General features: G+C 41.3%; 2 protein-coding genes and 1 long non-coding RNA gene across 4 annotated transcripts in view; 1 reads left to right on the top strand and 2 right to left on the bottom strand.

Annotated features, from left to right (window-relative positions):
* Nucleotides 1–47: 47 nt before the first annotated feature.
* DSN1 (DSN1 component of MIS12 kinetochore complex) lies at nucleotides 48–4,288 on the bottom strand. Its single transcript, XM_067314703.1, has 10 exons — nucleotides 4,185–4,288; nucleotides 3,351–3,698; nucleotides 2,841–2,914; nucleotides 2,576–2,648; nucleotides 2,108–2,195; nucleotides 1,692–1,751; nucleotides 1,161–1,232; nucleotides 881–1,028; nucleotides 366–453; nucleotides 48–267 (listed from the first exon to the last, which is right to left on the bottom strand). The coding sequence occupies exons 2-10, from the start codon at nucleotides 3,586–3,588 to the stop codon at nucleotides 182–184; spliced, it is 927 nt and encodes a 308-aa protein (XP_067170804.1). The 5' UTR covers nucleotides 3,589–3,698; nucleotides 4,185–4,288; the 3' UTR covers nucleotides 48–181.
* A 285-nt stretch (nucleotides 4,289–4,573) lies between these two features.
* Nucleotides 4,574–21,163, bottom strand: PBX4 (PBX homeobox 4). Of its 2 annotated transcripts, none has more exons than XM_067314718.1 (9): nucleotides 20,908–21,163; nucleotides 16,373–16,446; nucleotides 8,735–8,976; nucleotides 8,189–8,379; nucleotides 7,747–7,882; nucleotides 7,341–7,497; nucleotides 6,990–7,096; nucleotides 5,852–5,938; nucleotides 4,574–5,397 (listed from the first exon to the last, which is right to left on the bottom strand). In XM_067314718.1, the coding sequence occupies exons 1-9, from the start codon at nucleotides 21,123–21,125 to the stop codon at nucleotides 5,305–5,307; spliced, it is 1,305 nt and encodes a 434-aa protein (XP_067170819.1). In that variant the 5' UTR covers nucleotides 21,126–21,163; the 3' UTR covers nucleotides 4,574–5,304. The 2 variants fall into 2 exon arrangements, with proteins under 2 accessions (XP_067170819.1, XP_067170818.1); XM_067314717.1 differs by having other exon boundaries at nucleotides 5,837–5,938; nucleotides 20,908–21,162.
* LOC136995043 (uncharacterized) overlaps nucleotides 10,166–22,092 on the top strand; it is a 30,800-nt gene continuing 18,873 nt past the window's right edge. Inside the window, exons 1-2 of the long non-coding RNA XR_010886730.1 lie at nucleotides 10,166–10,325; nucleotides 16,398–16,542. This is a non-coding gene — a long non-coding RNA (uncharacterized lncRNA). The remainder of the gene's footprint in view (nucleotides 10,326–16,397; nucleotides 16,543–22,092) is intronic.

The following is a 22,092-nucleotide window of genomic DNA, read 5'->3' as shown; positions in this document are numbered from 1 at the left end:
TATTGTTCCCGAGGCCGGCGATCGCGTTCAAATGCGGAAGCGGGAGACGGCTCTGCGCGTGCGCACTGCCGGCCGGGCGCCCAGTGCCGCGCCTTTATTGCCCGCGCGCGCACGATCACCGCCCCCTCCCCCCCCCGGTGGAGCCCCGCGGCGGGGGCGGGGCCCGGCCCGGCGGCCGCGCTCAGCCGTCGGCGGGCGTCGTCCTCTGCGCCGCCCCCAGGAGCCGGCGGGCCGGGGAGCTCTCCAGGCGGCGGAAGGTCCTGGCAGCTGGAAGAAAGCAGCAGAAGCCTCCCGTTAGCCCCGGCAGCGGGCCGGAGCCGGCGTCCCCGTGTGGGCGGAGGTCTCCGCCTGGGCAGCCCGCTTACCGAGCTTCTCCGACAGGCCCCGGAGGTGCTGCGTGCCGTCTGCAGCGAAAGCCTGCAATAACTTCACTGCTTGCTGCAGTTCATCGAGCTACAAAGCAAAGAGTTCGATGAAAAAGTGGAAGGAAAGAAATGCAAATGCCTGGGGAGCAAACTGAGGGAATAAGGAGATGATGCTGCCAAAGCACTAGGGATTATTTCTTTTAACTGCTCTCTCTTAGGCTTTAGGACATGCAATGCTGTAAAACAATTACTGAAATTACAGGTGCTTCTTCATTTTCACTCAAAAAACTTGTTTGTAAACAACAGATCCAGTATCATCTTTTCCTTATGCCTTCCCTAAGTGATACAAGCTAGCTCCCATATTGTGAAGACGAGTATCTTCAACACCATAAAAGCAGGTGACAATTCTGCTTTAATTAAATTATTATAATTAATTTATAAATTCAATTTAATTAAAAATCTATAACATCATTGTATAGAACATTTTTTCTCTAAAACAGTTCAGGCTAGCTCACCACAAGCTCCATGCAGGCAAAGACTTCCCCCTGGTCATCTAATATGTTTTGATAGTTGGGCTTGCTGCTGAGAACTTTGGCCTGAGATGTTCCTAGACAATTCTGAGGCTCCGTGTAGCCTTGATTAGTCTTGCATTCCTCTAGTTGTCTGGAAAACAAAAGTCATTTAACTATTATGTATGGCTCAAGGCATCATTTGAAGCAGACTTTTACTTTTCTTTTTCTGACGGGAAGTCTTCAAAAAGGGAACAGACATAAGATATAGAATAACAGTCTACACCTGGACATTTCTTCAGCACTTTTCTGGTAGCCCAGTAAAAGTTGATCCCAAGACTGACATTCAGTAGTAAACCTACGAAAGATCAGAGACAGGTCTGTTTTAGTATGTGGTGAGAGGCATTACCACCTCTCTAATGCTAAACCCCAGTAAAAGCTCATAGAAAGAACAGCCGAGTATATACTTTTATTGTGGGTCAGACTTCTTTATGATTTATAGACACAAGTGCAAAGGACAGATCTCTCTATAAAATAAGATCTGAGTTGGATGGAGTTATTCACATGTGCCTGTGTCTACATTAACATTTTGGTTCAAAGCAGCAGTACACTTCTGAAGCAAATTCCCTGTTATTCCTACTTACCCCACGTAAGTTTAGCTCACAGAATTTATGTGAACAAAACTACTTCCAGAAGAAACTAAATCAGAAGCTCTGCCCCAGGTCGACCACAAATACACTCTAACCCTCTATAAGGACAATAAGGGTCCAAACCCATATTGGTCTTAGACAGCCTCAGACCATGCACACAATCTCACCTGGCTATATACTCCTTAATTTGGGCCAATGACTCATCTAAAGCAGAGTCCAATAAAATCCTAAAACACAGAAGCAGAAAATCAATGAGACTCCACGTAGCATTCTCGTACCATTTATATGTCACACAGGGCTCTGATGACTGTTCAGTCCTTATGCTGCAATGCTGGGTAAATACTTAGAATTGCAGAATATGAAAGAGAAGTCATTTCTGATGTCCTCAGCATTCATAAAAAGAATGTCCCTCCAAGTATTCACTATACCATTTGTCCAATAATGTCATTAGCTATGAAAACATTGGACCCACAGGCAACACGTTTTACTGTTTGCAAATTTAGATGATTAGACAGGCCATAAAGGAGAAATAGAAAAATATTAAACTTTCCCTCCACAAGTGATGGGCAAGACAAATCTTTACCCTTTAGGCTCTTCTACACAGTTCTTTAGTGTTCCATCTAGTTTCAATTTCTGCACGTATCGCTTCAGCTCTTCTGAAACTGAGTTCACTGGAGATGAAGACAAAAGAGGATAAAACAATGCTTGTGCCAGCTGCCTGTAAGATTACTAATATTGACAAAGAAAGATGTTATCTAGCCAATAGAACACTAGTTTGATTCCTTATTAGATGGCATTCTAGTTATCATTTATACTGTCTCTGAAGAAGTGACCAAGGTTTAGTTTAGTGTGTCTATTTGTTCTTCCTCCCAGAAGTTGTGATCATGCACAGGATCTTAAAAACATCATTCCAGCATTCAAATATTTTTGGATGCACCAGCCCCTTTTTCTACAATACAGCTGATTTCACGTTGACAGGATGACAGTGAAGGATGAATACTTTTAAGTTATAGCCTTATCTTCATTTTGTGATACATATAATGCAACTTACCATTAGCTTTGAAAGCCTCAGGGCTAAAGCCATCAGTCTGCTTCAAGACATATTCAAGCTTTTGGGCAGAAAACTAAGAGAATGTAAAAAAGAAGGTCTTATCACCCCTTTTTGAATTATATGACAAAGATAAACATGTCACTTCCTAATTTCTACATGTCATATGATTGCTTTTTTCATTCATTTAAATACATGTGTAACACACATTTAATGTCAGAAGAAAAATAAGAGAAAAATAGTTCACTTTTATAACAGAATAGCTTACCTGGAAACTGGACAGCAATAGCATGGAAAGCCTATCTGTCTCTTGCAGATCTAGGCTAATTGATTTGCTTAATTCTGAAAAATCAAAACAAAATTATTTAAAAACAAGTAAACTTATACCAAATTACAAACAGTTGAAATGTTCTTGAAAGACACTAAGAGTTCATGTTTTTGTACGTGACAGCTGTTTCCAAGATTTGATGGGAGCAGGGAAGAGGAAGAAAGAGACTTCATAACAAGGAAAGCCATGCTTAAGCCTCAAACATGAAAGTAAAGACACAAACACCGCATACCACTGGTGTACAGAACATGTTAACCCAGCACCTCCTTTTAATCTCAAGTATCTGAACCTCTGAGAGAGCTGCCAAGATGGACATCAATGGCTAGAGGTCTGGAACAATGTAGTTACACTGTATACTAAAGACTGTGCTATGAAATCAAATTTCCACTCGTAGATTATCATGCAAGTTTCTCAAGAGAGTTTGATTAAAGGAAGAAGTACAGCACTTACCAGTAACATCTTGGTGAAAAGGAGGCAGTGATTTTCGGCGTTTTGTCCCCTTTAGGCTCGAACGACGCCAAGAGCGACGCCTGGCTTGAGGACTGATGATAAGTGGTCTTGGAGACAAGTTAAAAGAACTTAATGTATGGTCTTTCCTGGGACTGCTTTTGCATGGAGATATCCTCTCGGGACTAGGCCCAAGGGGGCTTTTCTTGGGGCTAGGACTTCTGTAGGATCTTTTCCTCATAGCTCCTGCAGTCTTCTCACAGGGACTAACGTTTTTCTTGCTGACAGTAGTTATGTCAGTTAGCTTTAGAAATAGCTCAGTCTCTGCCTTCTTCTCTCTGAGCTCAGAATCTAAGAAAAAATGCACATAATGGACGTATTAGTAATGCTCTGGCATGAGGGAAAAACAGAGGAGAGGGGCTTTCCCAGGGATTCAAAATGCAGGTACGGAATCTGTTACTGCTGCTTTGCCGCCTAGCTCGGGGCAGCAGCAGTGCAGAGCCGTGAAGGTTAGATCCTCCCGCTTGCCTCTGTCACAGAGACCCTTCTTCTGGGCCCGAGGAGGGCAGCACCGCAGCAGAGCCCGGCGGCCCGAGGGGAGCGAAGCGCAGCGGAACCGCCCCGGCCAGCAAAACCCCGCCGATGCCGGGACCCCGCGCCGCCCGGCCGCGGCCACCTCTACCTGGCCTTCCGCCGGGGCCGCTCTGCGAGGAAACCGGGCCCAGACCCCGCGCCGAGGAGCCAGCGCGCCCCGCGGCCTCGCCGGCGGGGCCGGGCCGCTCCCGCCGCGGCCCCCGCAGCCGCGCCGCGCGCCCCCGTGGCCTCCCCGTCTCTCACCTCCTGCCGCGCCGCCCGCCTCTCCTCGGACCTGCAAGACAGCGGCGCTCGGCTCGCGGCGGCGCGGCCAGCGCGGCCCGCCGTCCCCACACCCGCCCGCCTGCTCGCTCACCAGAGCCGCGGCGGCCCCGCCTCCATCGGTGCGCGCCAGGAAGTGAGCGCGGGGCACGCCGGGAAGTGTAGTTCGGGCCGCCGCTGCCCCGGGGCGGGCGCGAGACGCATGCGCAGCCGACGCGACGACCTCTCCGCCCTCCCCCCCCCCCCCCCACACGACCCCTTTCCCGCCTCATGGCTCCTCTTTAGAGGGGCCGCGGCGCCAAGCTGCGACTCGTCTGCTACCACCGCGTAAGTGCCCTGGGGCTGAGAGAGGCTCATAGAAAGGCAGGAAGGAAAAAAAGGCTTTGGAAGTTTATTATCTTTGATAAAATTTCAACGGAAAATGGTGAACTTTGTATTAACAGTTGCATAAATGCATCAAAAAAAAAATCTATTCATAGGGAAGTCAGTTTTACACTAGACATTAAATTAGAATCACATGAAATGACACAGGATGGAAGGTCCTATCCAAGAGCAAAGCCCAATGAAAGTTTTGGTAAAGCAATGTTCTGATTAATTAAGCTCAGAATGAACTCTAGTTAAGAAAAGCTTATTTTCCTATACAAAATTACAATACAGAGAACGCATACAATTACAATACAGGGGGGTTAATTGTTAGTATCTATCAACTAGAACAGAAGTTTCATAGTAAAAAATTTTATGGAAATTAAAATAAGTCTTTTTTTAAACTGCAAAACTTGAGACAAATGCCAAGTTCTAGAAGAGACACTTTCAGATTCTTACCATAAAATTGATATTTAAAAAAAATGAATTTGGTTAGGAAAATGAAGCAAGTTCTTTTAAAACAATTTCACATCCCAATGGGCATAAGTAAAAAGAACTCAACTGCGTGAGGCTGAGAGGTAGAGAGGTATCATTGTAATCACAATCTTCTATTGGTTCCAGGGTTTTTCTGAGGTAATTAGCTGTGTGTCAAGTTGTATAAACAATAGTATTGGCAAAAGAGCAACATTGACAAATTACACTAATGACCTCTTTCCTCTCATCAATAGGTCCTAAAAACTTAATTAGACGCATCCGAATTAACACTTCCAGGGTCTCCAGCAGGTGAAGTGATTGATGAAGGGGTGGTAGCATCCTGCCAGCTGCCATTAGCCTGAAGGGAAAATAAATATATCATTTCATTAAATCTTTAAGAAACTACTTGCAGACAACAAAGCATGTGTTTACATGTTTACACATTACAAGTGACAGTGCTTATGAAAGCAAGTAACTAAATATCAGCTCTAGGAAAGCACAGTCCAGGAACATACTGTAAGACTTCCTCCTCCACAGATTTTATGGTAGCACTCTTGCTCCTAGTACCATCTACTTATGGGAAGAATAAACTGAAGATAGACAAAATTTTTTTGGTGATTGAAGCCAAGGTTTTAAATCAAGTCTCCAGGAATGAAAGGCTGGTATATTAAACCCCCCCCCCCCCAACTTTTTCCTATCCCCACATCAAACATTTCAGGGGGGAAAAAAAAAAAGACATTTATTCACAGATCATTAACCAATCTCAGGCAGAAGTTTTGTTGCTAGTAAAGTAATACCTCAGTACATCTTACATCTATGCGCTGCGTCGTATACAAAGGATTCCCCACAATTGTGTCATATCTTCCTGTCTGATGTATGACATGATGTAAGGAATCCATCTATAACAAGATCCCACAGAATGAGAATGATAAGGGAAAAAGTCAAGTTAAAAATTAAGTAGTATGAGTGGTACATATCTATTGGGCCAAAAATTCTTTAAACAAGAGGCATGTTTTCTTGTAGGAAGACAAGTTTTTTTATGGCTCTGAATATTTTCTCCACAGAAAAATACTAGCTGGTCCTTTTTAAAGAGATGATTCTCTAGCATTTAGAAACATTTAAGATATTTATCCAGGAAGCCTTAGATAAGGTTAGATCTACACAGGTTTAAGCAGAGTTCCTTATGACTACTCACTATTAACTGAGCTATGCCTAACTAGTTCATTATCAAACAGAATTAGAACCTAGTCTCAAGCCTGCTACAGCATATAGCTTTTACTGTAGAGGAACAGATTCTGTGCAGTTTAAATGTGTTTAGAAATTCAGCAGAAAGCTTAAAATGTGTTTGACAGTACTGTTAACCACAAATCCTAAGCAAAGTTCTACTTAGAGCAGGACTGACTCTAAAATGAGAGGAAAAAAGAAAAAGATTCATTAATGTAAACTGAAGCCACAGAAGAATACCAGTAGGTTAATTTAGGTGTCTCACTCAATTTAAGACTCTAGTTCCAAGACAGAACATACAGCTGAGTCTGTTTGTTTCTAGTCTCTAGTTTGAGAAATTTGACTCCATCCATTTCTTGCATCCTAGCCAGTGCAAGCTGAAGACAGAAAAATCCATCCCTCTCCAATATTAATAGAATCTACTTTGAACAATTGTCATCCCCCACCCCCCCACACCCACCCCCCGTACATTCACAGAATGGTTAAGGTTGGGAGGGATCCCTGGAGATTGTCTAATCCAACCTCCCTGCCCAAAGCAGGGTCAATTACAGCAGGATGCTCAGGACTGTGTCCAGTTTGGTTTTGAGTACCTCCAAGGATAGAGACTCCACCACCTCTATTGGGCAACCTGTTCCTCACATATAAAGGACAGTAACAGTACAGAGGTGGGCTTTTAACATTTATCTCACTGTTGAAAGTATGTATTTTTTTTCTTACAATACTCACCTGTGACTGCACATTGGCTCCCACTGGGGAGCTCTGGTAGGAAGTCAATGACTGCAAATTTATAAACGAGTCCCCGGAATTTGTCATCTTAAAAGAGCCAGAGGAAGCTGAAAGAGAAAGAACAAGTTTTGCTAAATGAAAAACAAACAACAACAAAAAAACCCAAACACACATACCTACACATCCACCACCCACCACCCCTAGTTCTTCTAGGAGTATTACATATCTAAGTTTAAAAGAAAAATAAATTTTAGGACAGTTTTGTACTCTGGTAGTCTGTGGTACATATTGTTACGAGAAATAATTTGAGACTTTCAAGCCCAGTCGCTCTTCATTGGCATCCTCACTTGCCTGAATTTGGTGTAGATGGAGAATTTGCCTGGTTGCCTTGAGCCACTACATTTGTTGCATCCACTGCAGTTTTTGCAGCGTAAATATTGGCTTCTTCTTGAAACTTCCCCATGTTTTTTTTGTATCGAATTCTTTTGTTACCAAACCAGTTGGAAACCTAGAGAAGGATATCCCTGTTAGTATTTGATCAAACTATTACCATTTCCCACTATATTCTGAAGTTACTAGCAGAAGTACATTTTAAACTAGTCTTCAAGCAGAAAATACCCACTACCAAACTCTTCAAAATAAACTAAAGCCTGTTTAGTTCTAAGAACCAGTAACTGAAGCCTACTGCTAATTACAGGGGACAAACAATATCGTCAAAAAAAAGTGATAAAGTAATTTCAGATAAAACACTTCATACCTGTGAAACGGTGATGCCACCTTTCTTTGCTAGCTCTTCTTTGGCCTCTTCACTGGGGTACGGATTACTCAGGTGCGAATAAAAATACTCATTCAGTACTTCTGTCGCCTGCTTGCTGAAATTACGTCGTTTACGCCTTTAAAAACATAGCAGTTATTCCTATTTATACAGTGTTATAGAGAACACCAGAGAGTACACCATGGGCTTCTCTTTCTCCTCTAAAATGTATTAAGGAGAACATAAGGATTGAATGGCATTAAATAGATGTTGATGATAAAATAAGCATACCTTAGCAAGCGTAACAGGTGGTGAGTTCTAAATATTTAAACTAGATCAACACTGGGGATGACAGACTTAAGTTTTCTTATATAATCATTGGCATCAAGCAACAAAAAGGTTCAGACTTCACAGCTGTTATCACTAGATTGTATTTTCTTAGTACCTTGCATCAAGAAATCGTGAACGCAGGATCATTACTGCCTCACACGTGCTCTGTTTCAGTTGCATCTGGATGGTACTGAATTTACCATGGATTATGTTCACCATGCGCTCTATTTCTTTTGGCGAAATTGGTCTTGTTCTACTCTGTTCCCTAAGCAGGTTCATAACGTGGGTAGTGAACTCGCTACAGGCCTGAAAATAAATACATTTGTATCGACAAACAATAAAATACCCCAGAATTAATTTCCCCAACAAGAATATATACCCAAAAAACTTTAGGAGTTCCCATGTTTCAGCTTTACTCTATTTACTCCAAAAATACTGCAACAAAGATAAATCAGACATTCATTATCTTCGGTTTGATGTCAAGTCCCTCTATCTTCACCTTACATCTATAACACTGAAATTAAGTTTTTAATTGAATTTGATATCCTTACATTCATCTGAATTTATTATACTTCCTGTTCTGTTCTTAAAACCAACACCAAAGGAAAAAACGGTTATTTTTAATTGAGATGATAAAAACTCTTCCATGCAGAAAGATCACCTGTTCATATTTCTCTAGCTCAGAGTGGTATATCTGTCGGATCTGTGACAGCTTGGCCCTGTAGTCAGAGTGTTCAATGCTATTGTCATTTGGACAGCCACCTGATGTTGCTGCTACAGCCATTGGTCCTCCTCTTCCTCTTTTCTCGGGCCCGGAGACACCCTCTGCCAGCAACATGTTATCTAGTCTCATTAGTTGAGCATCTGGGGGATCTTCTTCCTGAATACCGCGAATACTTAACACTAGATGAATATAAAGAGGGAATCAAGAGATTATTTCTGAAACAGGAAAGACCATCAGCTTTAATTCTGGTAAAGCATTTAAATGCCCTTTGTAGGCTTTAGCAGAGTTCTGCCTTGAGGTCTAGAAAAAGGGTTAATGAAGCCATAAGACAATGCATCAAAAGAAACGGAGGATATTACTGAAATCAAGACACACCAAAGTGCAAGGAGAGTTTTCAAATGCATACCAATAAAAAGACTACTCAGAGTCACTATAGTTTACACTACATACAAGTTTAGAGGAGATTTAAAACCTCACACTAGCACTCCAGGCAGTCTGTGAAGATTAGAACAAGATTCTTACAGAGCAGATTACCATGTATCAGCCTACTGCACGGCTTATTGCACGGTCCTCAACAGTAATCAGTACCAGATTGCCAAGACAGTCTACAGTAGACAGACAAAAGGTCTGATCCACTATGCCAAATGCTGTATTTCTAAGTGTCCAGGAACTGAAAAGAACAACACACTATTGTAAGATCCCATTGAAATCTCTACAAAGGGATGAATTTGACCTAGTCTGCTTTATATGCTAAGGATACAACTATACTATGTAGCAATATACAACAAAACTATTAAAAATCAGAACAATATGATTTGAAAAATGTCCTAGAAGCTGGCTTTCTTATGCTTATATCCAGCAAAAACAGTTTGTATGCTCAGATTATTCATGGCTGATTCTAAGTAAATTTGTTTTAAAAAATTGTATTTTCCAAATTAAGCCTTGTTTTAGCCAATTTATTACGAATTCCCTTTAAAAAAAGGGGGGAGGGGGCGGACAACATATTCAATTAATACAAAAAATGCCAAAAGCTTTTCAGCTTTTTAATTTTAATTGCTATACAGTTTTAGTTTGAAGAACTAGTTGGTCTTAATCTTGTGAAGCCACAGAGTTCCAATGACCTTCTTCAAATTTTAATTATCAAGCTAACAGGATATTTTATTCCCTACAAAGATAAGAAAAAGATGTTTTCTGCTACGTACAGATTCTAGTATGAGGGCAGGAGAACAATGCGTATGTACAGAGACGCTTAACGTTTACATTTATAACAAATTTCAGCATTTTACAGGCAAAAGAATAGCTCATCTAAGAAGTAATACACCAGATGCTACACAGTTTTGAACACACAAACAGACTAAACTTACAATTACATTGTTGAACTCTGACGTTTTGCAGGCTCTACAGAAGTTGCTACACAGTTCTGAAGAGGTAATTTGGGACGGCTACAGACTTTTGCTCTGTCACAGTAATCAAGGTCTTCTCCAAAACATCCCCAGTCTTATTGCAAATAGAAGAAGGTAAAGCAAAGGTAGGTACAATGTAGTAAATGGAATCTCCATTACGTACAACTGTTCAACTCAAGATAATAAGGGAACTGTTGAGTATTTAAAAAGTTAGTGGCTTTTCTAAGTCATTATGGAGTTAAAACTAATATATCTTAAAAAATAACATACATCTCATAGTACCTTACTGAATGAACACTTAAGGAAACAAAACAAATGTAGAAAATGTCTTACATTTTAAATTGCCAGTTGCCATTTTCAGAAAGGCCTTGACCCATTAAAGAGCATGCCAGAGGTCATTTGCTGCTTAGTCTTTTTAATAAAATTCACATTAAACTATTTGGACTGGCAAGTATAAAATGGAACAGATATTTTTGTTTCACATTCTTATTTGAATGCACTTCTGCCAACCCTCTTTTTATGCACATTATGATGCATATCAGAGTACCTCATGTTGAAGTCAAGCTCCCAGCTGCAGCTTAATTTTATGTCACTTGTCTAATTATGGTAATTAGACATTAGTTATCATCAATTACACATAAGCTCATCTCAAGTTGACTGTTGAAAAGCACGTATAAAAACACTTCTACCATCTCGGGAGGACGAATCTGGTTGGCTAGCTCTAGTAAGTCACAAGTAACTAAAGAGGAGTTAACTACCACTAACACCTTGTAAACTGCATTTCCAACCTAGTAGTTCAAACATTTATTTAGGGGAACACTATGAAGATGAACGGATCTAAGAATCAATGAGTATAAGCAGCTCAGTATTTTTAACTGACTGCGTCAGGTTGATTTTAAGCATTTTTTGGCATAATTATACCTTAATTTACATTGTAGTTAAAATACAGGTTCTATAAGAATCATTGCCACAGATATTACTTTTAAATTAAAGCTATTAACTCCCTGAAGGATACTTTGGCTTGAACTTTATTTTTACTCCTCATATCTTCTTTTCAACTAATGATATTTGTACAGATGACAAGTTACTATCGATTCACTTAAAACTACCTTTCAATGAATTCATAACTTTGTTTGCTGTAACTAGTATCCCGTTCAAATTTTCAAGTACAACGGCTATATTCATTTCTTTACCAAAAGATGACAAAACGGGAGTGAAAAACTATAGCCACTGAGGAGTGCTAAGTTCAAAGCAGCTTGTGCAAGGCTATTTAGCTAGCTACAGCCTTTGAGTCCCTTCAGTCAATGATGCTGTCTGGACGTAACAAACAGTCCATTTGTTAGTGCAGAAGTCAGAAATTCTTCAAAACAAACTACCAAAATATTAGCAGTACTCGTTCCCTTTGCTGTTATTTGTTAAGCAGCAGGTACTTCTCTTTTTTGTTGTTGCTTAAATGTAGGCCAGTCTCACCCCCTGCCACCAGTGCTCACCACACACATTTGTTTGTCCAGAACGCTTAAAGGCAATGTCGGCATTCACGACTTTGTAGGGCAGCACTCAATGGAAACACCACAAAAATCTGCTGGTCAATGCGCTTCCCTCCACCTCAGGTTAGGAAAATTCACAAATGAGCAAAAGAATATTTAAAGCTCCCTGCATTTTCTACTGAAATAAAAGCAGTTATTAAGAAGGCCTTACTGTATGCGTTTTACCTTGGAGACCAATCAAGAGCTTAAAAGTTTTGGCTGCAGTTTTCGTAGTCTTACTGACCCATCTAATGCATAGACTGTGAGCAAGGAAACAAGAACATGCACCATCACAAGATACCAGAAAACTGCGTTTTGAAAGTCTAGTAAAAACAATTCCAGAAGTATATGCTGTAAAGGTACAAATGCTGTTGAGGTAGCCACATTTACCCTACAAATTTCTGGCATGCTCTCTGGGTCAGGCATCACATTTCTGCATAAGGTCCTGATAATTATGCCAACAGGAGTCTGCAGTCTATGTGGCCTCTGTCAGAACTAGATTTCATTAAACAAAAAGGATTCCAAAAGAAAAGAGTTACCAGGATAAAAAAAAAAAAAGCATGTGAACTAATGCCAACATGTTACATATGCCTACCCTTAAGCACTGTTTAACACCTACTGGCTCACAATACTCGGAGGAAGGCCAGAAAGAATGCTTCTCCAGAAAGCATACCTCTTAGTAGCCTTTTGACCATGTCCCTAATAACAGGGGAAGGAGGGGGGAAAAAAGGAAAAAAAAAAAAAGGAAAAAAAAGTAATCAGATTTTTGAAATTCCCACCATAGTTTAAGAAACATAACATATGATGACTCTTAATTAACATTCCAGGCTTTGAGTCAAGACGCTAAGGCACTGAAGTGTGGGTACAGTAAAAACATCAGAAAAAAAATACAGCCGCTCCCAACAGTTCACACACAGAATTATAGAAACTCATTAACTATGTAATTCTTTGGCTGTTTTTAATACAAGCTTCAAGAAGATACAAATTAAGACTAAATTATCCATTTTATTTCCTACCTGTTGAGAGGAAAGCTAAACACTGAATAAGTGCTTGCTCTTCCACTAAAACGGTTATAGCATAGCCAATGTTTTAAGCATAATTTAGAAAGCCCTTGCTTAACAGTATGCTTAAATCTTTCGCAATCCATCACTTTTATGAAAGCTTAAAAAACCCTACTGTGCATCAAAAAGCCTTAAGAGCCACTCCTGTCAGATGTACTAATATAATATTGTGTATTTCCTGGCACATCAGCTAGAAGATATTCATCAAATATGTAAAATAATTACACTAAGCAAAGTGAAATTCCCATCATTTCTAATTAATCTTTAATTAAAATACATCACAACCTAAGGTACTGAAGCTTCACTCAGTATGCAAATGCGATCATTACAATATATTTACATATCATTAATTAAAGATTTGCAGTTCAGTAATGAACTGTACAAGATCACTGTTACCAAAATAAGTGATACTAATTTTGCTTAGACTCGCTCTCCTTTCCAGATTTTCCTTCATAAGGCAAGTAGCGCAGAAGAGCAGGATAAATCCATCCATAAGTTAAGAATATACAAAGTTGGAACCAAAAAATCACAAACTTAGGGCCAACAGCCCATACTTAATAAAGTAAAAAATACCTACACAAAGTGCAAGGAAGTCAAGTTGGGTTCTGTGTTGGCCAATATTGACATTAGCTTCCTGCCCCCCCCCCCCAAAGTATACTAAAACATTTCACCATCAGAGCATCAGTAGTGCAAGTAGACAATACAATAGTTAGTACTAACGTTGTATGTAGATAGTTCCATGGACCCACATCCCTCCTCATCTATAGCCGAGCCTTCCCAGACGGGAATCGTGTCACCTATGTTGTGCTGCCAAGTATTTATCATCTAATGAGTGCTAAATACTGACTTGTGTGATGTTTTGTCAGACAGAAGGGTTCCCTGAATTTGGCAGTCCACGTAGTAAATTACACAATTAAGTGAGAAGGCAGGACAATTTTTGTTTTTGTTTTTTTTTTTTTTTTTTTTTTAGTAGCAGGCCACCTTTAGACTGGCTTAAAGCAACCATGAACCCCTTCTAACTTACTTCTCAATGCTACCAAAATAAAACCCTCACAGATGCACTACCAAACAGATTTTTCACCCAGGAGCCACAAGAGCTATCCTTACCCACTTGAGGGATCACATTTTTCAGTTAGCAATCCACCAGCTTCCCAAGAGTCCCACTACAGAGAATGACAACCCTGTTGGGTCAGCTGGTCTCAAAGCACTGTAACAGGAGAGAGCTTTCTTAAAATTCAAGACTTCAATTCAAGTCATTCTTGTACATTCAGAGAAAGAGAAGAAAACTAATTGAAGTGGAAAACAAAAGCCAGCAGGGCTCTGAGTGCTGAGGAACGAGACACAGCTATGTAAGAATGTCAACAAAGTTAGCAACAAAGAGAAAGCATGTTCTTCAGCCACAGCACTTGCCAAGTTCTATAACCAAATGAAAAGGTACCCACTGAATTAACCTAGCTGAGTGCCAGCATATTAGAGGAAAAACAGTGGACTGCAGCTCCCAATGACATAAATATAGTGCTCCATGTTACAATTCTCCTACAAACATATACCATACTACAGGCCAGAAATCTATAATCAAGATCTGACTCCCACTGTGTAACATGCTCCACAGAATATGTAGAAATATGCCTTCCCTGCCCCAAGGAACTTGAAACCCATTAGGGTCCAGTATTTTCTTGGCACAGTATAATCAGCTGAGAAGAACTCTGAAATTTAATATTCAGCACCAAACACACACATCTTTAACACTACTGATGTTTAATTCTGATTTTAATACAGAATTATGCCCTGCTTGAACTCATATAATTTGAATTGTTATCTGAAGCATAACTCAATCAGCAACATACCAAACCTATATTTGCTGCACAGATTAAAAATGCCCCAAATACTTGCATGAGCTCCTAAAAACCGAAGCAGGCATTATTGGGTTAAGCGTACCTTCAAATAGTTACATACGCTCCAGGCATATATTTAAGATTTACTTGAAAATATCCGTTTTCCCCATAACTGAATGGTTTACATCAAAAATGAAAATACATTTCTATGAAAAAAATCTAGAACTTGAACAGTATCCTGATAAAATATTAGATGTGGCTGAATTCATTTAAATTACAAAGAAACACTTGTAATTCCTTTTTAATTAATAAACACTTTGTGGGGCAGAATTTTTCTGCACCCTTCAGATGGCTGCCCATTGCAAAGGCATACAGCTTATCCTGAGCTATTGTGAATGACACTAACACTCCAACAAAGAGAAGGAAAGAAAGATTTGGGGGGGGGGGGGGAGAAGAGACATGTTTTAAACCAATTCAGAGCTAGAAAAGAAGCTTGTGTGCCTGGGTCACAAAGAAAGCCCAAAACCTTGTGCTACAGTATGTCCAGGCTTTTGTTTGCTTGAAGCCATAACATCTGCTCCCCATAATTTAAATAAGGAATAGACAGACCATCAGACATTCAAAAACCTATGAGACCAAAACAAATCCAGCACAACCAAGATATCAGAATCTGTTCCTGCAAGCATATTTAGTTCAGAGAAGTTACATTTTCAATCAATAAAACACAGAAAGTAGCTTTCAGCGTAGAAAAGAAATCAGCTGAAGAATCCTCTTTAAGGATACAAGTGCTTGAAGGAAAGACAGACATGAAGGCATATCCAAACAGCACACGCAGACTTTTATTACCACAACTTTTTTCTTCAAAAGCAAGCTGCTGTCATGAGAATGCAATATATGCAACCAAACCCTCTAAAAAGGGAACATGTCATGTCTGCCTCAAAGCTGCCTTTGATGACAAGGGCACCACAGAGGACACAACTATATGGTCATTCACTTGGCAATATGATGGAAGTATCGTAAGTTTCAATACACTTAAAAAAAAAAAAGTTGGTTTAGGATGTCAAACATTAATCAAACTGTAAGTAAAAAAGTTTTAGTCACAGATAATGAAAGTAGCTATTCTCTAAAAAACATCCAAATTCACTACAGTTTATATAAATGAGACATTCAAATAATACTGCTCAAGAGTTTATATATGAGCATACACAGCGTGTTAAAAATCAAAATCCATTTGCCTCCAATACTTCCGCTTTTCAAAAAGAAAGCAAGTTGCACCATCTGTCCGCCAACTCTTATTTCCTGCTAATTCTATCTTTTCCAATTTCCCTAAGCTTTCTCCTTACTGTCAATTTTTCTCTATAATATAGTTGTTGACTTTAAACTCTTACTACCCCCATAGTTTGGGTACCAATTCAAAACAAACCAAACCAAACAAACCACAGCAATATAGCAACATTACTCTGGTCATTCTAGGTGTCTAGCCAGACACACACAAAAAATTGTTTTCTTTTTCTCCTCTCCCAAACCAAAATACCTGCTTAAATAAGCAGCATTGTTTTCTCCAAATCAGCACACAGTATTGTAGAAAGCAAATCAAAACAATTTGCAGCCTACAGAAGAATATTAAGCCAAAAAAATAGCCGTAAGTTATAGAACATATAAGGGAAGGCATGGGCCACATTAAATGAATGCCAAGCTTATCACTGAATGGTTTTTTGGAAAGCTGAAACCAGAAAAGACATCAACAAACCTGTTTTTTCCTTGATCTCACACAGCACACTGAAAAGAGCAGGCTTCATTCTGTGACAATTCAAGGCATGTTTTCTGAAATTAAAGAAGAATGAGTGAATGCCAACTATGAAGACAGAGAGAAAGACACCAAAACTTACACAGAACTGGCGCATGCTTCAGGAATAGCAGGTTAGCGCTTAAGATGAAGAAATACATTTGCAAGTTCTGGTGACATATTTCATTTAAGTGCCATAATCAGTTACCGCTAGAAGCAAGCTGTCATAAAAACATGCAGGCCTTAAATTCAAAGTTCTGCATAGCTTATCCTAACTGCAAGCAACTTAAGTTTTATTGAAAGCATATTTTATATACGGGGATAAAAAGCTCCTCGATTTAGTACTCTTCTATATAATCTAACAATGTAATCCATCTAAAAAGAGAAAAACATCAGTATTTTCATAGCATATAGATCCTGAACATTAGAACAAAACAGAATACAAATACCACTGATTTGCCAAACTTAAACAACAAGCAGTCGTCTGATTAAGAGTATCTCTTTCCTCTGAGAGGGAACTAAGGGACTCCCACCAATTAACAACAAAAAGTTTTCAGATACTTCTGACAGCAAGACAAAAATAAGAACACTTTTCAAAAGAGGAATCTTGGGGAGGGAGGGAAGGCTGTTTAAATCAGATTAGACTGTAGTGCAAGAAGATTAATATAATGCCAGAATTTCTCATTTGTACTACAGAATGTATGATGGGAAATGCAAAGCATAGACCGTATTTAATGGCATTTTATTACAAGTTTTACAACACCTCCTAGTAATGCTTTTTTGAAGCTCTTAGTTTGTTGCTTTTTCTTTTCCTCCAAGAAGAAACAATGTAAGTTACACGAGTAGCTATTATAGAGTCCATCTTAATATCTAATCAAAATACAGAAATAAGTTTTGAGAATATCTTTTGCTTAGCTGAAAACACACTTGAAGTGTGGTAATCAGCGTATAAATGAAAAAGTTGATATTTTTCAAGGAGGGTGCGCAGTGTTTCCCAAAGATACCGAGCCACCATCAATTTTCAGTGGCAGCTAGTAGTTAGATGCCCAGCTTCCACTGACTTCCAATGGAAAGAGGTATCTAGCTGTAACATATGCCTCAAAAAAGCCTCTTTTGCTTCTTGTGACCTCTTCTGTAATTAAAAAAATATATATTTAAATCATTTTCATAGCTAGGTTTCAGTACATTGATGACTTTTATATAAAAACAAATTGGCCTTTATTCTTACATACCAATCAGTTCTCCAGCGATTGAGAAACACTTATATACAGGTGTTCAGTTTCCTTACAAGCTTTCACCAGTAACATTTACAGCAAGGGTTGAACTGCCAGTGAATATCAGAATACTAGATTTTAACAACAGCAGCAGAAGTTGAAGTCAATTGGCCAGTTTCTTTCAGCACACAGCCAAAAGAGGTTAAAAAAAAACACCAAAAAACAAAACATCTACTTAGATATTTGATAATATCAACCCAAAGACAAACAGCCTGAGAACAAAGGCAGCTGAGAAGACAGCCTAGTGGAGTCTATTGTCCTTGCCTGATGAGGGGAAGAGGAAGGGGGAAGGAGGAAAAAAAAAAAAAATAGAAACAGACAGAAATGAATGAATTGCAAGCCTTAAAACTATACTCTCAACCTGGGTTTGAAAAGTGGTTCTTTATGTATAAAGCAGTAGGCTAGAGATACTAGTCCTAAGAAGCTAGCTTCCCAGAAATAATTCCATAATTACTATGGCCACTTATTCTTGTGAAGAACAGTAAGCTGATGTAGCATGTTTAATAGTAACATTAAACTAATCCTTGATAGATTACTTTCCTTTAAATAAAACTTTCACTCAACATATTTTCAGGTTATAGTTTAAAATTTTAGCTATGTGCACTAAAAGAATCTTGGAATTCAAAGAAACCCTCTAATATTCAATATACAAACTATTTATTTATACAAAAGAATAAGGTTAACCCCCAACAAATAAAGCAGTTAATTGTAGCATTGCGATTTTACCGAGAGGTGGGAAGTCCTAGATTCCCTACCCATGTTGCCGAATCATTTGTGCTATTTGTTAAACCAGGCTGAGCTTTACTTTCTCAGCAGTAAGTCTTCTTAATGAGGTATAGGTTTCTTAAAGTAAACCAAACAAACTTCTTGTCTAGAATACAAGAGCTTATTTAACATGTATGTACATGAAAATATTGTAAAGGTGCTTTAAAATTTTGGGGCCTAAGTCTGCTGTGCTTCAAATAGAATTTAACAGCTTTTTTTTTTTTTTTTTTTTTTTTTTTTTTAAGACAATGAGCACAGTTAAAGTAATTTGGTTTAAACATAAAGTTCAAGCCATTTTTCAAAACCTATTATTCAACTATTATTTGAAACTGAAGTTCCTGGAAAGTTTGTTTTGCTTGAAAGTATCTTAAAGATGACATTTTAAGACCTGCATTTTTCTTTTCTCTTATGCAAGATACAGGCAAGTCTATTCCTATACAAACTATACAGGAACTGCAGACAGTTATTTCTGAGATATAGTGCCAGGTGGAAAAGAAAAAATACGTAAGTGTTGGAAAGACTTACTTCACCACCAATAAATGAAAATATTAAATAAAAGCAACCTAACAGGTCCTAGGATTTTTATACCAATACAGAAAAATTGTTCTAGAGTAATGAAACATGGGGGGGAGGGGGGGGAAAATCTCTTAATCAGCCTTCCACAACAGAAGACTATCCAGAAAGCATTCTGTAGGTCAGTAATATACTTTACCCCAAGCAAGTCCTATCTACAGATTTAATTTCCCTGCAAACGACAGTTGAAAGTTACCTGGAAGAGTTTTCTTTAGAAATAATTGTGTATTCCAAAAACATAAGGATTGAGTGAAAAACTGTGAATCATTATGAGTCTAGCATTTGTCCTCAGTAATTCTACAGATGCATTTTACTGCTTTGACTACTTTAGTCACTTTTTGAGCCATCGACAGCATATGACAGCAACAGGTGTACCTGAACATGGCTAAACTTTACGCAGAGATTAAAAGAAAAAAAAGCCACACTGGAATGGTTTTATTAGTGCCATTACAATCTGATATGTTAGGGGACTTGGGGGGCAGGCAGGGAGGGGTTGTCTGTGCAAAACATCCTCTTGAGGGATTTTACAGTAGAAAGTCAAAGAGGCACTCGACCAAAGTCACACATCACTAACCAGAATATGAGGGCTAGAAAAATCATTTAGCTGACTTTATAAACCCACTCCATTGCAGCCTCCACTTTTTTTTCCAAACCACCTCATCATTTGTGCTGCCTTCCTCTTGTAATCAGCACATGCCAAGTAAGCAAAGCATGTAATTATACAGAACCAATCACGGGCAGAGATACCTCTAGGGCAAAAAGAATAAGCCAAAAGATGCTGAATTGTGTTGATATCTTTACATCAGGTTATGTCATTCACTGCAATTATTTACATCCCAATAAAGTCAAGTAGACTTTACAGCATGCCCCCCCCTCAAAAAAAAAAAGTGAATGTAGTCCTTAAACTTTTTCCTTTTAATGTGATTATAGGGAAACTTAGTTCTTAAAGCAGTAAGGAGGTGGTAGCACAGACAAGAATCTAGTATAATGCTAGCAGCATTGTGAAAAGTGTTCCCATACAACTGCATCCCCACGCATCTCATACCTGAACTGTAATGGGCTAGACCGACATCTAACTCATCTCTCTTTCCCTGCCAAGCAAACACCAACCTAAGTGCCAAGCACTTCAGTCCTCAGGGACAGCCACTCTTTTGTAATTCTAGTTCTAGGTCACGTTACACGGAAACGATATCACTTTTATTCAGGAAGATGGTCAAAATTTGAATCTGTATTTAGACGGCCTAGACAATTTGTTAATGGGCTGTATTGAAAAGGAAGGAGAGTCTGAAAATTAATTGTGAAGAATCAGCATACCCTCCTGGCTAACTATTTAAGTCTACCCTAGCTGAAGAGAAGTGATGATACAGAAACCCACAAAATCAGGAAAGGAATTTGAAACTATTCACCTCAAGATCATTCGCTCCCCCAAAGCCACAGTCGTGAGCAAAAGTCATTTCCAAGAGATGAGCATCAGTTACCGCGCAGGACCGGCGGTGCCAGCTCTGGCTACGCGCAGTCCTCACCCACCGCCCCCCCGGCAGGAGCCAGACAATCGGCAAAGCGCAGCACAACCCGACGAGCGGAGCCGAGGGTCCCCCCGGAGCGGAGCGGAGCTGAGTCACGGCGCCGGGCGGCACCGGGAAGGGCGCCGGTGCCCGGGCGCCGCGCGGCCCCGGCCGGGCCCGGGCGAACCCCGCCGCCTCCTGCCGGCGCACGGGGCCCCCCTGGCGCCTCGCGGCCCCCGGCCGCCCCGCCGGGCCGGCCCCGCGGCTTGCGGCGAGCTCCCGCCGCCCCGCGGCTCCCCCGCGGCCCTGCCGCCCCGCGGCCGCTCTGGCGGAGCCGGGCCGCCGGGCCGGGCCTCTCCCCGGGCCGCCCGCCCGCCGCTACCTGGCCTGCGCCTCGTCCAGACTCTGGTCGGTGATGGCCATGATCTGCTGCAGGACGTCCCCGGTGTCGTGGTGCCCCGGCGGCGGCCCCGGCGGGTGCGGCGGGGGAGCCGGGGGGGCGGCGGCCGGGTCGCCGGCGGCGGGAGGCGGCGGGATTCCCCCGGGTAGGGCGACCCCGGCGCCGTGCGCCGCCGCCAGCAGCCGCGACGGGTCCTCCATGGCGGGCGGCGGCGGGGCCGGGCCGGGCCGCACCGCACCGCCTCTCGCGGGCACCCGGCGCGGCCCGAGCGGCTCGCACACAACAGGGCCCGGCGCCGCGCAGCCCCACCCCCCGCGCCGGCCCGCCTCGCGCGGCGCCACGTGACCCGCCCCCGCCGCGCCGCCAGGCTCCGCCCCCAGCGCGCGCGCGGCCCTTCGCGCCGCCACCGACCGCCCCGCGCCGGTTCCGACCGCCTTCGGCGGCGCCGCGCGAGGCCGCTCCCTCTTCCGAGCTGCCGGCCCGCGGCCGCCTGCGGCCTTTCGCTGCCTGTTCTCCTCGCGGGCTTCGGTTCTGGCTCTGGGGTTGCGCTTCCCGCCTCGGTCCGCCGTTGTGCCCGGGCCTGCAGACCCCGCGGGGACCAGCGTTGCCCCGCCACCCGCGTTCCTCAAAGCTCTCCTCGGTCCTGCTCGCTCTTGTCGCAGCGCTGTTTCTGCCTCTCTCTCAGTCAGCAGCCCCATCCTGTAATGCATTTAGCAGCTGTGGGTTCTTTATGACCCGAGATCTGCGAGGACCTCACAGCAGCAAATTCCGTGTCGCGCAGAATAATGTCACTGCAATCAATAATTGTGTAAAGCTATATTCAAGTAAGCTTTGAGATTCTCCAGTCTTCTTATTCGTCTAGAAAAAATAACAATCTTAACATGCAAATCCTCATTTAAGTGAGATGCAAGGGTTCTCGTCTTTGCCACACCAGTCCTTTTTAGATCTACCCCCTGTCAAGCCAAATATTGAACAAACCCTATACTTCAGCCTGATCCTACACTTTTTACACTCAAGTAGATCAGAATAATTCTGATCAATGTTAATGGAATGTCATCTGTAAGAAACACGAGTGAGGGAAGAATCAGACTATATATTTCTCCTTCATTACTGTTACCTGCACATGTTCAGCTATTCACTTTTTTGAGTGACTTGAGGAAATTGCCT

This window comes from Apteryx mantelli, chromosome 36, assembly GCF_036417845.1.
Source record: "Apteryx mantelli isolate bAptMan1 chromosome 36, bAptMan1.hap1, whole genome shotgun sequence".
NCBI lineage: Eukaryota > Metazoa > Chordata > Aves > Apterygiformes > Apterygidae > Apteryx > Apteryx mantelli.
Note: the sequence above shows the minus strand (reverse complement) of the source record. Positions and strands in the feature narration are given on the sequence as shown.

What these genes read in the sequence shown, in the direction of transcription:
- DSN1 (XM_067314703.1), bottom strand. Translation starts at nt 3,588, where the DNA reads ATGAGGAAAAGATCCTACAGAAGTCCTAGCCCCAAGAAAAGCCCCCTT. An exon ending in TGAGGCTTTCAAAGCTAATG is followed by an intron (nt 2,196 to 2,575) that starts GTAAGTTGCATT and finishes CTTCATCTCCAG; the next exon opens with TGAACTCAGTTTCAGAAGAG. An exon ending in TTGCCTGCATGGAGCTTGTG is followed by an intron (nt 454 to 880) that starts GTGAGCTAGCCT and finishes TTTGCTTTGTAG; the next exon opens with CTCGATGAACTGCAGCAAGC.
- PBX4 (XM_067314717.1), bottom strand. Translation starts at nt 21,125, where the DNA reads ATGGAGGACCCGTCGCGGCTGCTGGCGGCGGCGCACGGCGCCGGGGTC. An exon ending in CTGGACGAGGCGCAGGCCAG is followed by an intron (nt 16,447 to 20,907) that starts GTAGCGGCGGGC and finishes CTTTAATTTCAG; the next exon opens with AAAACATGCCTTGAATTGTC. An exon ending in GAGCCAATGTGCAGTCACAG is followed by an intron (nt 5,939 to 6,989) that starts GTGAGTATTGTA and finishes ATCTTGTTATAG; the next exon opens with ATGGATTCCTTACATCATGT.